The following is a 23,226-nucleotide window of genomic DNA, read 5'->3' on the forward strand; positions in this document are numbered from 1 at the left end:
TTATATTACTTCAAACACGAAAGACAATATTGGTCTTGGCAATATTCGTCCTTAAGAGCGCTTTCGAATCGCTTTCGCAACAGTTGAAGATGTAGAAATACTTATAAGGGGCGTGGCAAATACTATATCTGTGTATCTCGAAGACAAATAATTAAAATGCTAGAGACTAGTAAATCGGAATACAGACATGTACATATGTATGTCTGTAATCCAAGGGGTAAAAATGTACCCAAACTCGCAGTTATAAGCAATATTTTTATTTATAAGCGTTATTGTAGTTGAATGTATAGTCGCCAGTTCTACCAGCATTTCAAAAGAAATTACCCTTGAGTCCTTGCCATCTCCAATCTCGATAATCTGATATGAAACTGCGCATTCAGCAAACGCACTAAACGCCATCCTGCTGAATTCGAACAGATCATCGAAGGCAAGTTCACTATTGACGTATGCTTACAGACAAAAGCTTACTGCTATTTCAGCTTATTTAAATTCTTGTTTGGGCGCAATTACCACAAGTTTTATATTTTAAACACATATATTTAAAATAAAAATATATACAAAAGGCGTATCTGATAACTGAAATCGAATCGACATACAGAACCAGACAGGTGGCCAAAAAAAGTCAATTCCTCTAAACGTTCTCTAACTACGTACAGTAAACTAAGCAATTGCCGCTTTTAGAATACTTTATCTTTGCACAGTGGTGTAAAATTCGTATATAAAATCATATCGATAGTTGTCTAATAAGCTCTGTTAAAATTTCTGATATCGATATATGCCAATTCGATTGTGGCGAGGCGCATGTATTTCTGCTGCTTAACATAAAATACACCGTAACAACAAAATGTTACGAAATTTTAGTCGAATTGGATTTAAAAATATTAAATTAAGTTTCAATGAAGTACAGCCCGTACGTTACATGGCTGGACATTCAAAATGGGCCAACATAAAACATATTAAGGCGCAGAAAGATGGATTACGGGCAGCTCTTTTTGAAAAGATTGCAAGACAACTCCGGCTGGCCGTACAGGAAGGCAAATCGGCTGATCCGGCCGTGAATTCGCTTTTGCGATCGGAAATTGACAATGCCCTGAAGAGAAATATGCCCATGGGAACAATACAAAATACAATTAAGAAATGCCAGCATAACAAAGCTCAACTGAAGAAACATCGCTTTGACATAAGATATAGAAGAAAAGTCTACATGATTTGCAGCATATATAGCGATAATCTGCCTGGGATCAAAATGGATGTGACGGCAATGATCAAAAAATCTGGGTAAGTTCATGAATTAAACTAATGAAGAGATTCAAGTATATTTAAACCCTCACTTAAGTCACAAATCTATTGCAGAGCTGAATTCGTAGATGTGAGCCATATGTTCGAGGATTTTGGACTTATAGAAGCGCGTTATGCTTCACCGTTGACCAGCACTGAAACCAGCCTAGAGGAGAAGGTCACGGAAGACGCAATTCAACTAGGAGCTGAAGATGTGGAAATTGTTGATGCTGCCACGGCCGCAGTGAATGTTAGTAATCAAGGGAGATAACTAATCCATGATGATGATGATGGCTATCTAGATTCTAGTTTCCCTTAGAATTACCACCATTACTAATATTTTTAATATGATTAGTTCATTTGCAGTCCGTCTCATTTAACTGGCCTCAGTAAAACCTTGGAGCAAAATGGGTACTCGATCGAGAACAGCGAGCATGTATTTACACCAAATGTAATAAATAGTCTCTTCTATATGATACGGATACTAATTCAAGTGTTATTTTAGAGCCTTGTACAGCTGGACGAGGACGAAAAGAAGGCATACCACGTATTTATAAAGAAGCTGCGAGGTGTTCCCGGTATGGAGGACATATATGATAACGTCGAATAAAGTCACGTCTTCAGCTATACATATATATATATATTTATTGTACATAACTTGCAATAATCTATGTTCAATTGTTACATGTCTGTAAAGATGTGAATAAATATGTTATAAAATTACAAACTATTTCAAATGTGCTCGCTCGGCCTACTGGATACAACGGAACAACATTTACTATGAAATCTCTTATATCAAATGCTCTTTACAATGCGGTAATGGGAGTCTTTCCTTGCTTGTCTCTCATTAACAGTTATTTAACTTGAAGTTCCCTGAATAAGATCCAACCTATTTAAGAAATTAGAGATTAGTTTCTGATGCGAATGTGTTTTGCTTAGACTTACAGTTTGTGGAAGTTCAGCAGCTGAAAGCCTAGATTGTCTAAACGAAAGTTCGAATTAAGATAATCTATATAGGCGATGGAAGTATTTAAATAGGGTTTACACAATGTTTAACACTCATTTCAAAATTCCTAAAAGATTTTAATTATTTATAAATAATTTAAATGAACTGGTTGTAAATTATATAATCAATGCAGCAATACTTTTTTAACATTACAATTAATTGCATTTAAAAAAATAATTACTTTTAGCTTAATTTAAAATCGTTTATATAATCATGACAGCTTATCCTCCCAATTCTTGTTTTGGATTCTTACTGCCCAAAGATCATGCAAACAGACCGTTCGTCTAATCTTTACAATTTTGGATTGTCGAACAGAGGACCGCGCGTTACCGTAATATCGGCATACGGCGCCGTTTGTGTTATATTCAGGGCCTTGAACTTTTTCAATACGAGCAACGAGTAGAACTTCTGAGCCGCCTGTTTTCTCGTGTTTCGCACCGTCAGCTGCGATAGGGTCAGGTGATCGTGGTTGTTGAAGTGAACTCTGACATCGAGGAAGAGTTGCGCCGCTCGCTTGTTCAGCACACGCTCCTCAAACTGCTCATCCGTTTCATTCTCCATTTGTTCCTCGGCTGCGGTGTGCGGCAGACCCGCTGAAGGCGGAAAGTCGTAGTCATTCCAATCTGTGGAAATATCGCACGACTTATTGAAGTTGTTGCCAGCGGGCATGTTTCTTCCTTCGGTCTCGTTGAATATCGAGCTGACTTGGTCTGGCGGCAGGTTTGGCATACAATCAATGTCTCCCATTCTTCCATGATGTGGCGTCATTTGTCCATGCTCCAGTCCAGCCGGTGTCAGGTCGCCGTGATGGAAATCATCGCCCATATCCTGGTGGCCATCGCGCGGCGTCAGTGGTAGTTCGTTAAGGTTTGAGAAGTTCTCCATGTCGTTGAACGAGAGCAGGGCAGGACTACGCATATTCTCAAAGATAGCTGCCTCGTTCTGAGGTCCAAGGCTCTCCTGCTCTTTCGTGGTAATTTCAAGTGATACAGCCGACACGCCCAGCGATTTCTCCTGCTCTCGAAGCATCTCGGGCGCCGCTAGACTCTGAGTGAGTGTGTTATTATCTGCACTTTGGTCAGCAGCCAAACTTGCAGACGTATCATTCTTTCGCTTGCGTCCCTTCTTGTTCACAATTATGACCGAGCTTTCGCCTTCTTGTGCGTACATCTCCAAGCCCAGAACGTCCATGGGGGCAATTACAGAGAAGTCCTCCAGGGGCGTCGAATGTGATACCAATTGCCGGTTATAGTTGTTAAGTAGAACTCTGGCGGGTATTGTCCGAGAGGGCAGAGCAAACAGCTTCTCCACTCCACCCGTTTCCTTCCAATACATCAATCTCTTTGTGGGCGGGGCCAGATCGAGAGTCGTCAGTATATCGGAGGTGTCCGCCAGTTGGGCCTTCATTTCCTCTCCCGATATATTTTTGATTTCGTCAATGATAAGCTTTCGCTTGCGCTTGGCTTTCGTGGCGCCCTTGTAAGTGGTTGCATCAATGGGTGCCAGAGCGAATCCCTCGTCGTCATTTTGTACCAGGGTCAGATCATTTAGAGCCGCATCCCCGCCAGCTGCATTGGCGTCCTCATTAAAACTGTTATCCTTTGCCTGAAAGTTGTCCTCCTTGTCATCGTGCACCGAATCGGCACAGGACGACGCCGGAGACGGAGGGTTGTTGAAGTTATCGATGCCATCATCATCCGAATAATCCGGCGGATTGGTGGGCTCATTAATTGCCGTATTTATGCCAACTGTTTGCGGGGGCTCCCCAAATAGATCGTCCTCGAATAATGCTGGCTGTCCAAAGGAATCACCAAAGCCATCACCGTCCAGTCGATCATTCGGCATTTCGGACTGTGTTAACGTGATGTTGGGATCGTTTGGCTCAACGACATTTGTGAGTACATCATCATCAAAGAGCTGATCATTTATGTTCCCGGACAAGGGGCCACGCATCATCTCGGGCGTGTCCGCCTCGAATCCAATGTCTCCAAAGCCGTCGTCCTGGAGGGACAGTGACAGGCTACCATAATCCTCTCGCATTGTTATTTCATCTGCTCGAGACTGGTTGACAGAGAACTGCGCCTCAATATCAATATCATTGAGTTCGGGAAGGGCTGTGTCAAAATCGTGGAAAACTTCGGGCAGCGTAATTGCATTAACATTAGCTTCTCTATGGCCCTCAGGTAAGTCCACCATTCCTGGCCTGAATGCCATTTTGATTTTAACAAACGCCTCATTGCAATCCGCCAATAGATACTTTGCCTTCCTAGAGTAAATTCGCACAACGCCAAGCAGTAAGTGGCCTGACGTACGTAGCGCCAATTTTACTTTTGGCTGTAAAATACCCTCCACTGATTTCTCTATATTTGTTTCGAAGACGTGCGCTTTAGTTATTTTCTTATCCCAATGCGCTGCTAGCCAGATCCTGGCTAGCGGGCCTTTTTTGGCCAATATTATGTGTTCGTAGAACATTTTTTATTTTTGTTTTAATCTTTCAATCGTTTTAATACACAAACAAAACAGAGACGCACAAATTACTAAACAACATGGCGACCTAAATGCTGGTATAAATTTTCGATAACATATATCGATAGTTGTATTTAATTAAAAATGTGCCGATATAATTGAGTGCATTTTCTATGAATAAATATTTTTTATTTAAACGTTATTGGATTAAATAATAAGTAAAATAAATAATAGGCACATGAATCATGAAATACCTAAATACCAATGAATATGCTGGCTGCTGTAAACATTAATGTTCTGTTAGCTGCTTATTGATACTATAATTAAGATTAATTTTTCTAAAATGAGTATTTATTTTAATTAATGCAAATTGCTTCCCAAATGCCAAAATATAATTTTTAACTCTTAATAAATATTTTAACTTACTGTTAACTAACAGACGAGAAAGTTCTTTTGGTATTTTACTTTTTAAGACTGGTCACATTGTTTAAACAGATGTTTTCTTGTGCTAAAGTGTTCTTAATATAATATAAATATACGAAAATAAATAAAAGACTACCGAAAAATGGCCCTTAACGGGTTCTTAGACTTTTTCCAAAAGGGAAAGGTATGTTATTGCTATAATCTTTACAAGATAACTATACTTAAAGAAATGTTTCTATGATTAATATGGAAATGTTTTTTTCGGCTTGCAGACTTTTAGGCCAAATAAAAGATTTACGGCCGGTACCATCCGCTATTCACTTCATAAACAGGCCCAGGCTAGTTTGAACTCTGGAATCAATTTACGTCAAGTGGTACGATTACCGGAAGGCGAGAATATGAATGACTGGTTAGCAGTGCACGGTGCGTAAATTCGACTATTTACATATGCTGATGAGAGTTCCAGAACTACACAGGGGCACCTTCCGCCCAATATAGTATAGCTCGTGTGCTTTGCGCCCCTGAGTTGTCAATTATGGGTACCTGGCTGACATTGTGCCGACTAAGATGCTTCCGTTTGTCACGCTCGTATTATTTACTTATTTTATTATAACATATAAAAAAAACTATCGAGATGCGCATACATTTACACTCCCCTATAACCGTATTCTATGCCTGTGCGCGGTTGAATTCATTGCAAATGTTCCATCTATATATGGTATAAATTTTGTATAATTCTTTTTATACAGTTGTTGACTTCTTCAACCGCATCAATCTCATTTATGGCACTGTGTCTGAATTTTGCAATGAAACCACCTGTCCGACAATGTCTGGTGGCTCGAAATATGAATACTTGTGGGTGGACGGAGATGTGTAAGTGAAAACCCAATATTCCTGTGATATAATTAATCACATTTGCAATATTAAATTATAGATACAAGAAACCCACTGCGCTGCCTGCACAAAAATATATTGAGTTGCTAATGGATTGGATAGAGACTCAAATTAACAATGAAGCAATATTTCCCGTCTCTACAGGTATGTCTAGTCATGATTATAGACTTATAAATATATAGTTAAAGTTTTTTTTTTTCGATTTCAGATGTTCCTTTTCCTAAATCATTTAGCTCACTAAGTCGAAAAATTTTAACACGATTATTTCGGGTCTTCGTACATGTTTACATCCATCATTTTGATAGAATTGTGACCATCGGTGCGGTAAGTAAACAATAATGATAATTAAATATACTCTAAGTAATTACATATTTTCAATTGCAGGAAGCACACGTGAATGCTTGCTATAAGCATTTTTATTACTTTGTCCAGGAATTTGAGCTGATATCTGCGAAGGAATTAGAGCCACTGCAGGAAATGACTTCCAGAATCTGTAAAGATAAAGATCAATAGTTGCGCAGGCATAAAGCTAACTATTATATATATCTCTATATATAGAACCATTAATCTCAAGTCATAATTTTATATTGCTTTTACATTTAGTTGATATATATATGTATATGATTGTGTGTTAGCTATAAGTCTGTTATGTCAAAAAGTATACAATAAAATAGATCCAGAGAGTGTGTTGCCAAACAACTTCATATTTGAAGTAAATTGATCTAAAAACAAACAAATTTTGTTTAATTTAATTGGAAACTAAGGTTGATGCAACGTTGGATGCTTGGATTTGTAGCTGCAAAACTTATTAAAATGAAAACTCAAATGTTATATACGAAATTTATTAAATAACTCAAACCGCATTTATAAAATTTAGTAAATAAATGGAAATGCATAGATATATATTTTAAAGGTAAATTAAAAATGCTTGGTTTTCTCTAATTATATACATTTTTATATGCCCGTAGGCAATTACTCATCGGCAAGCAATATAAATGTTTTTCTGAGACTCTCAAAATAAATTGTTTCGAGTTCACTCCAATCAGTACTTCTAGCTGTATTCTAATTTGGGTAATTGCTTCTGTTATGATATGTCTAAGTGTTGTCAAATTTGGAGCGTAAGCTAACGCCATTGACTCTTTGACCAGCAGCATCCGTGGACAATGTTGTCTAAAAGCATTCATATCACTCAACGCTGTTGAATCAGTCGACAAGGAGTTTGCCTTGTGTCTTAACGAGAATGAGATAGATGCCTGACCTCCCACAGCCAATAAGTAAATTTCAACTAATAAAGATTTATTTTCCATATTATATCGTATATCGAAACTTTAAAGACTAATTAGTAATTTTTATTTTGTTAAGTCGGATTTCAAATAGATTCCACTGACTAGAATATGATAGTTAAAAAAAACAAAACTATTCTATCTTTAACTATTAATTACTTTAATGAGTCTTTAAACTACTTGGAACCAGTAAAGTCGGCGGTGGTCTGGACGTGAAGTTTCCACATGCCAAAGTTAAAATACGAATCTTTAAGCACTTATAATCCGCACATTATATATGAAAGTCAAGCAATTATATACTTTTAGTTAAAATTCAATTACCAACCTAAGTGCTACATGTTTGGGCGAATGCCTGCGAGATATTTTCATCAATTTAATCCTGGGATAAAGTGAGAACACTGTGAAACTCCACCCACATAGGCGATTGCAAAGAAAATTATTAGGTGTTTTATACACAGTTAATGTGTATACAGGATAAAGCGGCTATAACCAATAACAGTAAAGTTGGGTTGAGCCAAGCAGCCTACAACCACTTTGCAACAACAACAACACCCAACACGTAAAGACCAATGAGAATAAATTGAATATACATATACGTGTCGGACAGGGAGCAACACCTTCCACTCTACGGCTCTACGGCTCTTTAGGGGTTGTTCCGAATGCTCGATAAAGAGCGAGGCCAAAAGGGAGCGAGCAGATTTACTCAATGAGCGTTGAGGGGAGAAGTTTCGTCACTTAACTGAGAAATAAAAAAATATAGATGTACATATGCAATTGTATTTATTTAATTTAAATAATTAAAAATAAATAAAAATAATAAAATTTATAGTTATTTAATTCAATTTGTCCTGCTAACTACAATAAATACTAAATATTAATTGAATAAATATATTTCTTAATATTTGTATTCAATTTCGGCGTAATTAGCGTAAAATATTTCAAATATGTTAATTAAACTACAATTAACTAAATATTAAAATATGTGCCAAATCTCAAATGCTTGTTGATCTAAGGCATCTCTATGCATGTGTGAGTGTTTCTGTGTTTGTGTGTGAGCTTTGCTCTCTTCCAGTGGGGGCGAAAGGTGGAAGAAGCAGAAGCAGAATGGCATGCGCAGCCGTTAAGAGTATAAGAAGAAAAAAAAAAAAAAAATCAACTTAGAGAGAGAGAGTTTAGCTCTATATAAGTTTTTTATTTGAATTGGAATGGAACTGTATGGGGACCTGTAATGCCATTGGCGTTTCCTGCGAAGTAGTCGAGCGTTTTATTTTGCAAGAGCAACTATGATGCATCGGAGTGAAAGTGCTGTGAAGAAGATTTCGATATTGGATAAAAAACATAATTTGTAATTATAGTGAGCCAGCATGGAGCAATTAGCACAGTTTGTAAATAAATCATTTGAGTTCAATTTAACAAATAATCGAGTCAACCATTTGTTCAACTCGATGACGAGTGCGCGCATCCATAAACTGGCCGACGCCACAACAACGGCAACAAAGTCCATATTAGTGAGCCCGAGCGGATTGGGCCGTGTATCTGTTGAGAACTGTGCTAACGGTGAAGAGTCCATGGACATTGATATCACCGATATTTCGGTAGCCGAAGAGAACAGCTCGGAGGATGATACGAGTCTGCCCAAGCCCCTCTCTCTAGTCAAAATCCGTTCGCTTCAACAGCAATCGATTGCAACTATTTCGGATAGTGAAGAGCTCCGTAAGACTGATCCTGCCCCAAAGCCTAAGAACTGGTTGATTTCCGATCTATTGGTATCGGATACACAATCAGAAGGTAAGTCTATTTGCCTAATTAATTAATTTAAAATTATTTCGATAAGATAACTTCATTTTGGAATGAAAAGACTGGAACTTTTTTAAATATATATTGTAGAACTTATTTATTTTCGTGAAACTTAAGTAACAGATCAAAGTATTAACGAAAATAAGTTGATATAGATATGTATCTTACCTATTACCTATCTAGGATGCGGTTGATTCCCATGATTATCCTGTTTAGTTGCCCTTTAATTCCGATTTCCTATAATTTCAGATGAAAAGTGTGAAAAGAGATCTTCCCGTTTCGACGATTCAACTGCATGTATTTCTAGCACGGCGAATAACTCGAAAGTGAATGGTGACCTGATCGTAAAATTTCAAGACTCGGATAGTAAAACCAGCAGCAAGTGCATGAATAATATGCCAGTTCCTGACATCGAGAGCTCATCAAGTAAATATAAATAAATATAAAAAATAAAATAAGTAAATGGAGCATAGTACAAGAAATGATAAAACAGGATTCTTTGCTAATGATTGAACAGCAAAATTGATAATGAAATTGATTTTTTCAATGGCCACAAAAAATAAGCTAAGGATTCCCTTTTTAAAGCAGATGACTGATTGTTAAATGTTGAGGAATCTGGTCCAAATACTTACTAAACACGGTATAAAAAAATATTCTACAGTCACCCACTTGCAGTAAATTTCAATTCTGCGACATGAGCGTAGTCATATAAACTATTTTCATCTGGGTCTGTATTCCAAACTCGAACTCCGCATATAATTCAGAATATATTGCAGCTTCAAATTGCATCTCTTTAGCTGTAAATGAAGCGAAATACACATAATAACAAGAAAGAACGTTGCAGTCGGGCGTTACCGACTACGGCATACACATTCACATCCCATCAGCAATTTAGCAGCAAAAATGTTAAAATTACAGGGCATTTTTCGATTTGAAGCTTCTAGCTATTATACTTTAGGAGATATAAACTTTTGCCGTTTGCCACGCGCCCTGTGGGCGGACAGATATCCGTCAAAGCTTTTTGGTCTTGGATGGTCAGCCCGAGTAAATATACCAAATTTTAGGCCTCTAGCATTAATAGGGTTCAAAATAGAGCAGAATTAAAAAAATCATTATATTTTCATGTCCGATTTGCCACGCCCCTAATGGGGTAAACGTATAATTTTCATTCATTAATCTTTTTATATTCATAACATTAGTGTACGTGCGAAATTTCAGCGTTCTAGCTTTAAACCTCTATGAGATACCGTTTTTTTGACACGCCCCATTGGCGTAGATATATCCGCCATAGCTCGTAATCTTGGGTGGTCGATGCGGATCTTCACCAACTAATATGATTTCTGGTATATCGGAAAATGCATTTTCTGATTTGTCACGCCCTAGTGGGCGGATCGGGAAAATTTTAACGCTTTATAAATCGGAGATATACATACACTAGTATGTCTTCCAGGACAGACGGACGGACAGCAAGACGGGCATTGCACAAAACCAATATACTAATTCACTTTCGTAAATCGAATTACCCCTTTTGCTTAAAAATTATGCACATGATACATATCACCTTAGCTTAATCTAATATGAATATGTAACTGGTGACTTTATAATTTATAATACTTAAAAAGTGACGATAATTGGACAATATCTAGACTTTCACATCCTCTTCTATTTTTGCGATATAAAGAGACTTGAAATATATAATTTATAATTATTAGGTACCCTCAAGTGTTCAAGTGTATATGAAATTAGAAATGTTCGTGACATACACCAGGGTTATATTAAATTTGGTTATATATGAAATTTATAATATATGAGTTAACAGAAATACCTAAACGGTATACAACAAGTAAGAAAGCTCTAGTCGAGACTGCTCGACTACGAGATCCCCTGAACCCTTGGAGCAATAGATATTTCAATAATTTTTCGCGTCTTTCAGCTTACACAAGAAACACGCACACACACACACACACAGGCACGTACGCACACACAGGCATACATACACACACACGCATACAGACACACATACACACACACGCATACATACACAAACGCATACACACACACATACACATACACACACACACATACACAAACACATACACACACATACACAAACACATACGCACACAAGCACCCACGCATAAACACGCATGGGCTGCAGTGTGCGCTTACTATGAGAACTTAATTGCTTAATAACTTTTTTGTGAACGTACGATCTTCATGAAACTTCAGATTATGATTATAACATGGATATGCATGTAATTGCCAAAGCACAAGTCTCTAGTATTTGAAATACGCTTTTTACAAAAGTGAGGGTGAGGGGGTGAATTTAAGGGTGGGGGGTAAATTTTAACAAAAACCGAAATTGTATAAATTGCATGTTAGCATACATTAAAAATTTGGAGACTCTAGCAATAAAGGTGTAGAAGATATAATTTTATAACTGGCTTTCGATAAGGTTTTTTATCGATAAAAAAAGATCGGGATGAGTTATCGAATTTTAATGATAAACTTGATATGCGCGCTGTAATTACGGACATTTAAAAAAAAATTTGAAGTCTCTAGCTCTTATATCTTCTGAAATCGACGCGTTCATACATACGGACAGACGGACAGACGGACAGACGGACAGACAGACGGACAGGGCCAAATCAACTCAGCTCGTCGCCCTGATCAAGAATATATATACTTTGTGGGGTCTGCCACGCCTCCTTCTGCCTGTTACATACATTTCAACAAAACCATTATACCCTGATTTCCCATTGAAAATGGGTTCAGGGTATAACAAGTAAGAAAGCTCTAGTCGAGACTACTCGACTACGAGATCCCCTGAACCCTTGGAGTAATAGCTATTTCAATAATTTTTCGCGACTTTCAGCTTACACAGGAAACACGCACACACACACACACACACACGCACGCACGCACGCACACACGGGCATACATACACACACATACATACACACACACACACATACACAAACAATTACATACATATACACACACAAGCATATACACGCATGGGCGGCAGTGAGCGCTTACTATGAGAACTTAATTGCTTAATAACTTTTTTTGTGGACGTACGATCTTCATGAAACTTTTAGATTATGATTATAACATGGATATGCATGTAATTGCAAAAGCACAAGTCTCTAGTATTTGAAATACGCTTTTTACAAAAGTGAGGGTGAGGGGGTGAATTTAAGGGTGGGGGGTAAATTTTAACAAAAACCGAAATTGTATAAATTGCATATAAGCAAACTTTAAAAATTTGGAGACTCTAGCAATAAAGGTGTAGAAGATATAATTTTATAACTGGGTTTCGATAAGGTTTTTTATCGATAAAAAAAGATCGGGATGAGTTATCGATTTTTAATGATAAACTTGATATGCGCGCTGTAATTACGGACATTTTAAAAAAAATTTGAAGTCTCTAGCTCTTATATCTTCTGAAATCGACGCGTTCATACATACGGACAGACGGACAGACGGACAGACGGACGGACGGACAGACGGACAGACGGACAGACAGACGGACAGGGCCAAATCAACTCAGCTCGTCGCCCTGATCAAGAATATATATACTTTGTGGGGTCTGCCACGCCTCCTTCTGCCTGTTACATACATTTCAACAAAACCATTATACCCTGATTTCCCATTGAAAATGGGTTCAGGGTATAACAAGTAAGAAAGCTCTAGTCGAGACTGCTCGACTACGAGATCCCCTGAACCCTTGGAGCAATAGATATTTCAATAATTTTTCGCGTCTTTCAGCTTACACAAGAAACACGCACACACACACACACACACAGGCATACATACACACACACGCATACAGACTCACATACACACACACACACACGCATACAGACTCACATACACACACACACGCATACATACACATACACACACACACATACACACACAAGCACCCACGCATAAACACGCATGGGTTGCAGTGTGCGCTTACTATGAGAACTTAATTGTTTAATAACTTTTTTTATGGACGTACGATCTTCATGAAACTTTCAGATTATAATTATAACATGGATATGCATGTAATTGCTAAAGCACATGTCTCTAGTATTTGAAATACGCTTTTTAAAAAAGTGAGGGTGAGGGGGTGAATTTAAGGGTGGGGGGTAAATTTTAACAAAAACCGAAATTGTATAAATTGCATGTAAGCATACATTAAAAATTTGGAGACTCTAGCAATAAAGGTTTAGAAGATATAATTTTATAACTGGTTTTCGATAAGGTTTTTTATCGATAAAAAAAGATCGGGATGAGTTATCGAATTTTAATGATAAACTTGATATGCGCGCTGTAATTACGGACATTTAAAAAAAAATTTGAAGTCTCTAGCTCTTATATCTTCTGAAATCGACGCGTTCATACATACGGACAGACGGACAGACGGACAGACGGACAGACGGACGGACGGACAGACGGACAGACGGACAGACAGACGGACAGGGCCAAATCGACTCAGCTCGTCGCCCTGATCAAGAATATATATACTTTGTGGGGTCTGCCACGCCTCCTTCTCCCTGTTACATACATTTCAACAAAACCATTATACCCTGATTTCCCATTTTCAATGGGTTCAGGGTATAAAAATGGCATTATTATTGTTAGAGAGCAGTAAACAGAAGTTATATGAATCTGTTTTGAGCTAATCTAGGAATGTCTATTGGTTTGCATATAACTTCATCTTATTATATAGGAAAATAAATTATACAAAGGTGATTTGTGTATCGAATTCGAAGTAAATAGTATGTGAATTGTATGTGATAAAATAAAAGTGCAACACATTATAAAAGCTGAAGAGAATAAGTGTTATACAAGACAAGACAATTTGCAATTTTGATTATACACTTCTTATCGCACACGTATGAATGTATGTGTACTATTTGTGTTAATTTTGACTTGTCATATATATATATATATATATATATATATATATATATATATATATATATATGAATTTAAAATTTTAACTACCAAATAAGTAACTAACACCATAAATTTGTCATTTCATTCACTTTCCTTGCAAAAGCAACAGAAATGAAAACATCTGCAACAATCAATATTAATAACAATGAATGCTCCAATGATAGCAATTGCCCGGAGCTATCGTTGCATAAGGTGGTCAGCTCGGAGAAGTCTATATCTATATCGCCGGAGCCGCAGTCAAACATAGGAGACACAAATATCGCCCGCATGGAACACTCTGGACTCAGCAGCAAGCAGCGAAGATCGCGCACAAATTTTACGCTTGAGCAGCTCAACGAACTGGAGCGACTCTTCGAAGAGACCCATTACCCAGATGCCTTTATGCGGGAGGAGCTGAGTCAGCGCTTGGGACTGAGCGAAGCACGAGTGCAGGTAAGAGACAGAAAGTAAGGATGTGGAATTCAGGTGTAACCGACTGTCTACTAGTGGATTTATACAAGAATCAAGTCTTTGGGAATTCAACGTTCTGTAAAATTGTGAGAGATAAATTTTAGATTTTCTCTTAATCCTTCCAAGGACTGGTATTCCAATGATTCCTCACGTCTTTTCTGATTACACAAGAAACAACACATGCACATACATACGCACACACACATATTATTTGAATTAGCCAGAAATCGAGACAGACTATGCAGATGGCGTAGTCCCTAAGAGAATTATAGAGCAGAAGAAACTGCAGTCTATGCTATCTAATGATTATATGTGATAATGTACAATGTGTTAAATGTGATAATGTGTTAGATATCAACACATCAACATTTATCATTATCAAGCATAAATATTCTTGAGCAGCGTAATGAGGTAATCTTATTTAACTATGAGTGTATTTCTATATCTATCTCTCCGTCTATCTCTCATTCTGGCTTCCTAAGAAACGCAAGGGATGAAGAAGAACTATAGTAAATCATTTAAGTTATCTATATTTATGCAGTAAAACGAAGCTAGAATTCTTGCAGCAACAGCGAGTTTTGCTATTGGGGACTTAAGCTACGACTTCAACGACTCCTACCTGGCGTCGGGCTCAGCATTTGAGCGCGACTTACATAGGCTTTGAGTGAAAGTCGCCCTATAAAGGGCAGCTGTAGCATTTTTTCAGTCGCCCAGGCTTGGTGGGGGTCAGTCGTGCAGTGAAGCTAAGTTTTAAAGACTTGGGGGAAATAGTTAGTAGAAATATACACTGGAAAGATTTGCTGGAATACTACAAATTCTTACTAAAAATACTTTCTGGAAATACTCAGTGGAAATTCTTAGTTAGTTAATTGTTAAAGGAGATATTTAGAGCATATACCAGGAAAAAATACTTGCAGGAAATACTTGGAGAAAATACGTGAAAGAAATACTTAGAATAAGACTTGGTGGATATACATAGAGGAAATACAGCAAATACTTAAAAGAATTGCTTAGAAGGAATGTTCAAACAAAATACTTGGAAGAAAGGGGTGGATTTGGGGGTGAGGGTTGAATTATAACAAGAAACTCTACAAAATAAACCCAAATCTATATTTATATTTGAACTCTTTAGCTGTAAATTTGTAGGAGACATAACTGATTTCCATAAGAGGTTTAATCGATAACAAACAAGTAAGAAGGCTCCAGTCGAGACTGCTCGACTAGGAGATACCCTAAACCCTCCAAGCTGATATTCTAATCATCTGGACTTTTTTTATGCATACACATGCACTTATAAGCACACGCTCTGCTAACTGAGCAGTAAGCAGCGGCTGCGCTTGGGCTGCACTGCAATGTGGGCAATAATTTGAGAATTTATTTGTTGAATAATTTTTTTTGTAGACATACAATCTTAATGAAACTTTCAGAGCGTAATCATATTGTTAAAATGTGTGTACAAGTCTCTAGTACTTGAAATGCGTTTTTTACAAATTGGTGGTAAATGGGGTGTGGTATCCAAAGCCTGTAAATAACAAAATCTTTGTCTACATTAACTTTAAATACAACGCAAATTTGAAGTCCCCGGGTCTAAAAGTGTTCAAATTAGGCTGAAAAAACAATGCCGATTTTTCTTCTGAGATCCTTTTGCTTATACGAACGGACGGACAGACGGACAGGGCTATATCGACTCAGCTCGTCATCCTGATCAAGAATATATATACTTTATGGGGTCTGCGATGATTCCTTCTGCCTGTTACATACAATTCAGAGCACTATTTGGTTTTATTTTAATATCGTTTATTATACCCTGAACCCATTGAAAATGGGAAATCAGGGTATAATGGTTTTGTGAAAAAGTATGTAACGGGCAGAAGGAGGCGTGGCAGACCCCACAAAGTATATATATTCTTGATCAGCGCGACGAGCTGAGTCGATATAGCCCTGTCCGTCTGTCCGTCCGTCCGTCCGTCCGTATGAGTGCGTCGATCTCAGAAGTTATAAGAGCTAGAGAGCTGAAATTTGGCATGCATACTCGTGAGTACCATACGCAGTACGAGTTTGCTTTATTTTTTCGATAAATTGTCCGATAACTTTTTTATCGAGAATAATCGAAAATTTGATTTTGTTTTTTTAGCCTAATTTGAACACTTTTAAACCTGGAGTCTTCAAATTTGCGCTGTATATAAAGTTAATGAATACAAAGATTTTGTAATTTACCGATTTTTGGTAACCACGCCCCCTTCGCCCCCAATTTGTAAAAAACGCATTTCAAGTACTAGAGACTTGTGCTTTGGAATGTACATACATTTGAACATTATGATTACGTTCTGTAAGTTTCATTAAGATTGTAGGTCTACAAAAGAAATTATTCAACAAATAAATTCTCATAATATTGCCCACATTGCAACGCAGCCCAAGCGCAGTCGCTGCTTACTGCGCAGTTAGCAGAGCGCAGGCTTATGCGTGCGTGTGGATGCATGTGTATGTATGTGTGCATAAAAGAAGTGCGGAATGATTAGAATATCAGCTTGGAGGGTTCAGGGTATCTCCTAGTCGAGCAGTCTCGACTGGAGCCTTCTTACTTGTTTTTAAGATGATAGCTCGAATAAAAAATGCTTATGACGTACTTGTATTAACATTCTACAAAACCAATAAACGCCTTTCATTCCTTCAACGAGAGTATTAAGAGCTGTCATCAAACATTTTTGGACTGGCAAATAAAGAATAATGATTAATATGCAGAAGTTAGCCAATGTACTGGGCCCAAATTGAAATACAATTTATATTCATTATAACGGTGCTTTCTACTCTACACCAAGAGTTAGTTGTGTCACAAAATTTGTCTTTGCAACCACCAGAGTTACGAAGAGAACGATATGGGGTGTTAAGTGGTTTACGCCGCCCTTCGTTACAATTATACGGAAGTAAGAGATTCGTGGTAACAACAGGGGGCCGATTACAAGTTAAATGCTCAATCAGGGCGACTCTTAATGGACCGCTGTGTGGTAATATATGAACCAGCTACTGGTTCCTCCAGCAGTACTATAAATTACAAGTCCCGTCCTACACATGACAATTTACAATCAATTTATCCTAACTAATGGAAATGAGCAATGCCTACACTTAGAGCTCGTTATAGTTTTTTCTAGCTCTTCCACAAATGGACATTCGATATATGTTTGGCAAATTTCAGATAAAAGCTCTTAAGTCATTTAACGGAAATTTATGTATTAGGATTTTGAGATATTTATACCTTATCTAAAATATAAATAAATAGCTATTTTGTTATAGCTGTTCAATAATATAAGGTGGTAGTTCTTTTGGTACTAGTTCTCTTATACTTACATATATTTATATTATGATTTATGATTTATTTTAAATTTAAATATATTTTCAAGGTATACAAAACACTACATTTATATACCCTTTCTGTATACTCAGCCATTCTATAATAGAACATGAATTATAAATTTCATTTAATTTTCTGTATTTTTGCAGGTTTGGTTTCAAAATAGAAGAGCGAAATGTCGAAAACATGAAAATCAAATGCATAAGGGTAAGTATTTTTGTATATTTATGTATCTGCAGCATTCAGGATTATCTTTAACGAGTATAATTTGTTCTTTAAAGATATCTTACTAACTGAGTTTATCAGTTGAATTTTAAATATTTTTAAAAAACATAACTCTAGCATACAGATTGGGTTTATCAAACTAATTATTCTTATATCTTTAAAAGTGCGTCTAGAATATCTAAAGAAAATTTGTAATCGAACGAATAACAAGATATAAATCGGGTGTATCCGACAGCATATCACTCTTTTTGTCCAAGCATTTAATCTAGCTTTTAACCTGTAAATGTAGCTAAACTTTTTTTGTTCGCCCTCTTCTCTCCGAAATATACTTTAATATATATATGTGATAAATGGAAATTTATTCATCAAAAGGCTCCACTTCTTCCCTTTGGAGAGTTATAAATGTAAACATATTCATTACTATATGTGGACGAGTAAAAAAAAAATTGATGAGTGCTAGGTATATATTGTAGGGTTAGTGTTTAAATGTGTGTAGTATGTAGTTTTCTACGCTTCGACAAATATATTTACATATATATAACTTGATCAATCTGAATGATAAAATCCTAACAAAAATCACTATGTAAAGCCCTTTTTAAAACGTTTATTAAATTTCAAAACCCAAGCCAAAGATAAATAAATAAATGAACTATTAAATTTCAAAACTCTTGACAGACATCAATACACGATACGATACTATGCAAAAAATAATACATATACCCTTTTCATTTCAAGAACGTGTATACAGCAAATTTGTACGTAATCAAACATAAAATTAAAATTATTGCTTAAAATCTGAAACTCTGCATCTCGCATCTGCTGTGATTTTTCGAAAATCGCAACAAAATATACCCTCTTGTATATATGTGGTATATCTATGTATATACATATATATACGGCCTGGTGACAGCGACACAAATCATTGCCAACTTAATCAAATTAAATATTCCGGCCGTAAAAGTGGAAAATAAAAATGTTATCCGTGCAGAGTTGAGCGGAGGGGAGCGGAGCTACGGCCCGGTTGGGGGGGCGTTGATGAATGAACGGGAAGGAAGCAATCAAAGAGAGAGAGAGAGAGAGGGAGAGAGACAGAGAGAGAGAGAGAGAGCGAGACCAAGAGAGAAAGAAGAGGGTGAAGGTTTTGATATATTAATGATGATACATTTGAATAAACTGCGAAACCATGACATATTGTGTTAAACAGTTGGTTAAATATTTTCACAGAGGGAGCCCTGTACATTAAGACAACTGCGGCATTACACAGTTAAGCTGTAAACTTTCAACATTTACTTAACTAATTGCCGTGTTCTTTTAAATTTGCATAAATTCAAATCAACGCCGTGTTCGATATAACGACGAGGAAGGATTGTGGCTTAGCACGGCATTAACGAACGTAAGGAGGGTGCAAATAGAAATTAAAGAGAAAACGTAAAAGTGGAAAAGTTTTGGGCTTGAGGCCGGGCAGCTTCTTGATATAGAAAATCCCTACACACTTACAATTATTAAATTGATGTAAATTAAATTTACATATTGCTCTCTCGCTCTTGCCTTCAGCTCTACACTGCAGTATCCTGCTGGTCTGGCAGTATGATATCTATTAATTATGACTTTATGAATTTGGCTACAGAGTGCACGACGGGGACTCCGCTCTGAGACTCATTTATGGCTGTGCAAGAGGCAAAGTTCGTTGCGCCATAACAATTATTGGATACTGCTGCACTGTTTTAAGTCTTTGAAGCTATTGAGCTGGGGTGCTCTTATGTGGCAGTACGTACTTATCACTGGAAAATTAATATAAGTTGTACGAGGAAGACTTTATTTACCTGTAGTCTTAACGATACCTGTAAAAGTTCACCTAAAAAAGAAAACGCGATTGTCAAATTCTTCCCATTTTGAAGCCTTAAATGCTATAGTATCAATATTAAATATAAAATTCGATTTTCAAAATATACACGCTTGCTACAAATATATATGTACATATTTCAGGATGATAAGGTTTCCATGTAGGGCAATATACCCTACATGTACTTACTATTTTGCTGTAATATTTGCACTTATAACTCTAATTTACATTTTTACACAGTTACGGCATTCGTGTCATTCTGAACATCCGTAAGAATGTCCATGTAATTTTAGATATTTTCATTTTGAGCTGATCAATAATAATAAATTCATTTAAAAGTAACTTCCACTTTTGTAAAAACTTAAAGTGATCTTTCGAAAAAGTACTGCAAAATCTAAAGCCACTTAACAGTGCTCTGTTAAGCTACAAAAATTTAAGTTAACAGTGCTCGTTAAGCTCCAAAATGTAATCTGTATGCAATATAGGACTATGTGTATAATAGGACTACTTTGCCTTAGTAGCACGTAATTCTGACATCCACTTATATATTATTTTTATTATTATTATGATTTTCTTTTAGCTATATTTCATAGCAACACGAAAAACTTCCATGCATGTTAAGAAATAGCATTAGGTCCTACAATATATCAAGGATTCAGTTTGCTCGAGTTTAACTAAAGTGCATGGGCTTGGACATAAATTGTTGAATGAAATGGATTTGTTGGAGGGGAAGGGACGTGGTGTCTAGAGGGCCGTGGTAGCAAAAATAAAGTAATCAAATTAAAATTCGAATAAAAAAGCACACACACACAACCTTTTTCATACAGAGTAAGGAATCGTTTTATGGACTTATATCAATTCTCAGACTTTTTATCGCCCCAAAAGCAAAACACTGCATAAATGACGAGGCCAACCTGGTCTTGGCCTTGTACTCCCTGGAGTGTCATTTTGATATGTGTCCGTCTGGCCTTGGTCGAGTGCTGGGGGCGACCCCAGCAGCAGATTGTGGCAGCAGTAAGTGCGACAGAATCCGGCGAATCCAGCCCTCGACTCAGCTCAGTTCAGCCCGAGGGTGTTTTCATGGCAATAAATTAGAAAATGAATTCAATTACTTGTCACGAATTTTTGTACCGATTTGCCAAATTGGGATGTTCATTTGTATTTATGTACTTGTATTAAGGTATGCCCTTATGTAAATTATTTACACATAGAATCAGACTTACTCAAGTAGAGAAGGGAAACAGGAAATGCAATTAGGGACTGGGTTGGAATAAGCGAATCAACATATTGTGCGGAATATTAAGCATCATGGGAATGCATTCACTTCATACACATATGGGATATACTGACCGATATAACACTAAACTTCATTTCATTTAATAAGTGAAAGTACTTAGGCTAATAACTCTCCAAACCAAGGTTGGACAACGAATTTTAAAATATGTTACCAATGGTACCTTAAAATATTTGGTTTTTTTTTTTTAATAAAATCGTATTATTGCATAAAAACGAATGCTTTAAAAATGAGATCGAATTACGAATGCAGCTCTTTTTGGCTTTCGTCTATATTAATTTCCAACATTAGTCAAGAGTGTTATTGTCGAATTATCCGTAAATGTGAAGTACAAATTTATTTACCTTGACACTTTGTTCATTATTTACTCGATAGTCTTTCATTTTAACTTGTATAATACTTGAAAGCTACAACCTATTATTATGTTATTAAAACTAAATTATATTTTAATTTGAAGCTAATTTGGAATGAACATAAACTTGAGGTAATAAGACAATAAGCTATTTATAATTTAATATGCAATATTATAAGTAGTTAGCTAACTGTTTCAGAATGAAATTATTTCCTTTTTCTGGTCATCATCCTCAATCATCTATTTAGCATAAAATACTAAAATTATTAAAACAATTCCATTGTAATTACAATAAGTTTATTATTTAATTAAGACATTGAAGTTGCATAGCTACGTCTATATAGTATGTACTGCCTATATAAAGCATATCCTTAAATTAGACAAGAGATTACTTTTTACCTCCTCTTTAAATAAACCGAAAATAACACACATACATGCATTCAGTTGTGTTCTCTTAAGTGGGATTGAAAATTATATCTTTCAAAGTTGTGGAGATAGAACTATTAAGGTTTAGGGTTCGTGCTGTTTCCTTTTACAGAATTTGTTTGTAGTTTTATTTGTCTGTTTTTAGACCACGAAGAAAGTTTTTGCCGTCGGTTTCGTTTGAGCGGGAATCTCATTATTGCTTACAATGAATATATGTATATGTTAATATAATAACAGAGTTTTTGTTTTCAAAAGAATTTAAATGAAAAAATAGAATTGCTATATATTTAAATTTTATTGATTTCTTATTAAAAAGATTTTTGCATATTTCAGGGATTTTATTGAGCAGTCGAAGTCCGCCGGTGTCGACGCCGCTCGAGCCTTGTCGTGTTGCACCATATGTTAACCTGGCCAATATCCGAAACACAAATACGACGATGATTCCCTCGTCGAATGGACTTTGCAGTGTGCCGCAACAAACTGGCGGAAAGAGCGCCGTCAATTTAATTAATAAACGGCCTCCATCTCCGATATCCGTTGTAACGGCCGCTGCCGAACATTTTTCAGGCAGCGTTGCAGCAGCGGCTGCATTTTCCGCCTTCGATCCAGCTATACTCTCAGCTGCAGCTCATCAGGTAAATTGAGCATTTTACAATTCAAATTGTATTTTGTTAAATATATTTGTGTGCCATTTTAGTATGCAGCCGCAATAAACAATAGAAGTAGACCCGCTGGACTTTTTCCGTTGCCGCAATATCCGCTTCACTTGGCTGCCTTTGCTGCAGCGCACAAAAATTCTAGCATAGCGGATTTACGCATGAAAGCGAAAAAGCACTCGGAATCGTTGGGGCTTGAAGCAGATATAGTTATTTAGTACATAATTTTGTGTATTTAAATTAGGCTTAGATTAGTCTAGAGTTGTCTATTTTAAGACAATTTACTATTTACATATACATACTGATATTTGAAAGAAAAATTACAATAATTACATTTAACATTATTAACATATATTTATTATCTATATGTTTCAATAAATAAATGCTTAGTTGTCTTGTTTTTTAATCTGCCTAATGTATTCTAAATCGGGTCAAATCAAAAATGACTACAAATAATACTAGCATAAATTAGTAACTAAAAATACTGGTAACAGTTGGCACTAAAAATACCAAAAAGGCAACACTTGGAAC

At 36.5% G+C, this 23,226-nt stretch overlaps 4 protein-coding genes across 5 annotated transcripts; 3 read left to right on the forward strand and 1 right to left on the reverse strand.

Annotated features, from left to right (window-relative positions):
• The first annotated feature begins 770 nt into the window (after positions 1-770).
• LOC108611818 (uncharacterized) lies at positions 771-2,008 on the forward strand. The gene is made up of 4 exons (XM_018004627.2): positions 771-1,278; positions 1,354-1,528; positions 1,634-1,729; positions 1,784-2,008. Exons 1-4 carry the CDS (start codon positions 845-847, stop codon positions 1,886-1,888), a joined length of 810 nt encoding a protein of 269 aa, XP_017860116.1. The 5' UTR covers positions 771-844; the 3' UTR covers positions 1,889-2,008.
• On the reverse strand, positions 1,906-4,861 carry vtd (RAD21 cohesin complex component verthandi). The gene is made up of 2 exons (XM_018004626.2): positions 2,224-4,861; positions 1,906-2,167 (listed from the first exon to the last, which is right to left on the reverse strand). Exon 1 carries the CDS (start codon positions 4,754-4,756, stop codon positions 2,576-2,578), a length of 2,181 nt encoding a protein of 726 aa, XP_017860115.1. The 5' UTR covers positions 4,757-4,861; the 3' UTR covers positions 1,906-2,167; positions 2,224-2,575.
• A 335-nt stretch (positions 4,862-5,196) lies between these two features.
• On the forward strand, positions 5,197-6,766 carry Mob3 (MOB kinase activator 3). Its single transcript, XM_018005018.2, has 6 exons — positions 5,197-5,357; positions 5,446-5,596; positions 5,923-6,046; positions 6,108-6,211; positions 6,276-6,391; positions 6,452-6,766. Exons 1-6 carry the CDS (start codon positions 5,316-5,318, stop codon positions 6,578-6,580), a joined length of 666 nt encoding a protein of 221 aa, XP_017860507.1. The 5' UTR covers positions 5,197-5,315; the 3' UTR covers positions 6,581-6,766.
• Positions 6,767-8,517: 1,751 nt separating this feature from the next.
• Positions 8,518-23,101, forward strand: LOC108611489 (uncharacterized). 2 transcript variants are annotated; one of them, XM_089463370.1, is made up of 6 exons: positions 8,518-9,138; positions 9,397-9,573; positions 14,210-14,532; positions 18,049-18,106; positions 22,373-22,674; positions 22,737-23,101. In XM_089463370.1, exons 1-6 carry the CDS (start codon positions 8,715-8,717, stop codon positions 22,911-22,913), a joined length of 1,461 nt encoding a protein of 486 aa, XP_089319496.1. In that variant the 5' UTR covers positions 8,518-8,714; the 3' UTR covers positions 22,914-23,101. The 2 variants fall into 2 exon arrangements, with proteins under 2 accessions (XP_089319496.1, XP_017859664.1); XM_018004175.2 differs by having other exon boundaries at positions 8,520-9,138; positions 14,204-14,532.
• The last annotated feature ends 125 nt before the right edge of the window (positions 23,102-23,226 follow it).

Source organism: Drosophila arizonae, chromosome 3 (genome assembly GCF_054131065.1).
Source record: "Drosophila arizonae isolate 15081-1271.41 chromosome 3, UAZ_ARI_1.0, whole genome shotgun sequence".
Taxonomy (NCBI): domain Eukaryota; kingdom Metazoa; phylum Arthropoda; class Insecta; order Diptera; family Drosophilidae; genus Drosophila; species Drosophila arizonae.

What these genes read in the sequence shown, in the direction of transcription:
- vtd (XM_018004626.2), bottom strand. Translation starts at nt 4,756, where the DNA reads ATGTTCTACGAACACATAATATTGGCCAAAAAAGGCCCGCTAGCCAGG.
- Mob3 (XM_018005018.2), top strand. Translation starts at nt 5,316, where the DNA reads ATGGCCCTTAACGGGTTCTTAGACTTTTTCCAAAAGGGAAAG. An exon ending in ACTTTTTCCAAAAGGGAAAG is followed by an intron (nt 5,358 to 5,445) that starts GTATGTTATTGC and finishes TTCGGCTTGCAG; the next exon opens with ACTTTTAGGCCAAATAAAAG. An exon ending in TGACTGGTTAGCAGTGCACG is followed by an intron (nt 5,597 to 5,922) that starts GTGCGTAAATTC and finishes CTTTTTATACAG; the next exon opens with TTGTTGACTTCTTCAACCGC.
- LOC108611818 (XM_018004627.2), top strand. Translation starts at nt 845, where the DNA reads ATGTTACGAAATTTTAGTCGAATTGGATTTAAAAATATTAAATTAAGT. An exon ending in GCAATGATCAAAAAATCTGG is followed by an intron (nt 1,279 to 1,353) that starts GTAAGTTCATGA and finishes AATCTATTGCAG; the next exon opens with AGCTGAATTCGTAGATGTGA. An exon ending in AGCATGTATTTACACCAAAT is followed by an intron (nt 1,730 to 1,783) that starts GTAATAAATAGT and finishes GTGTTATTTTAG; the next exon opens with AGCCTTGTACAGCTGGACGA.
- LOC108611489 (XM_018004175.2), top strand. Translation starts at nt 8,715, where the DNA reads ATGGAGCAATTAGCACAGTTTGTAAATAAATCATTTGAGTTCAATTTA. An exon ending in ATCGGATACACAATCAGAAG is followed by an intron (nt 9,139 to 9,396) that starts GTAAGTCTATTT and finishes CTATAATTTCAG; the next exon opens with ATGAAAAGTGTGAAAAGAGA. An exon ending in TGAAAATCAAATGCATAAGG is followed by an intron (nt 18,107 to 22,372) that starts GTAAGTATTTTT and finishes TGCATATTTCAG; the next exon opens with GGATTTTATTGAGCAGTCGA.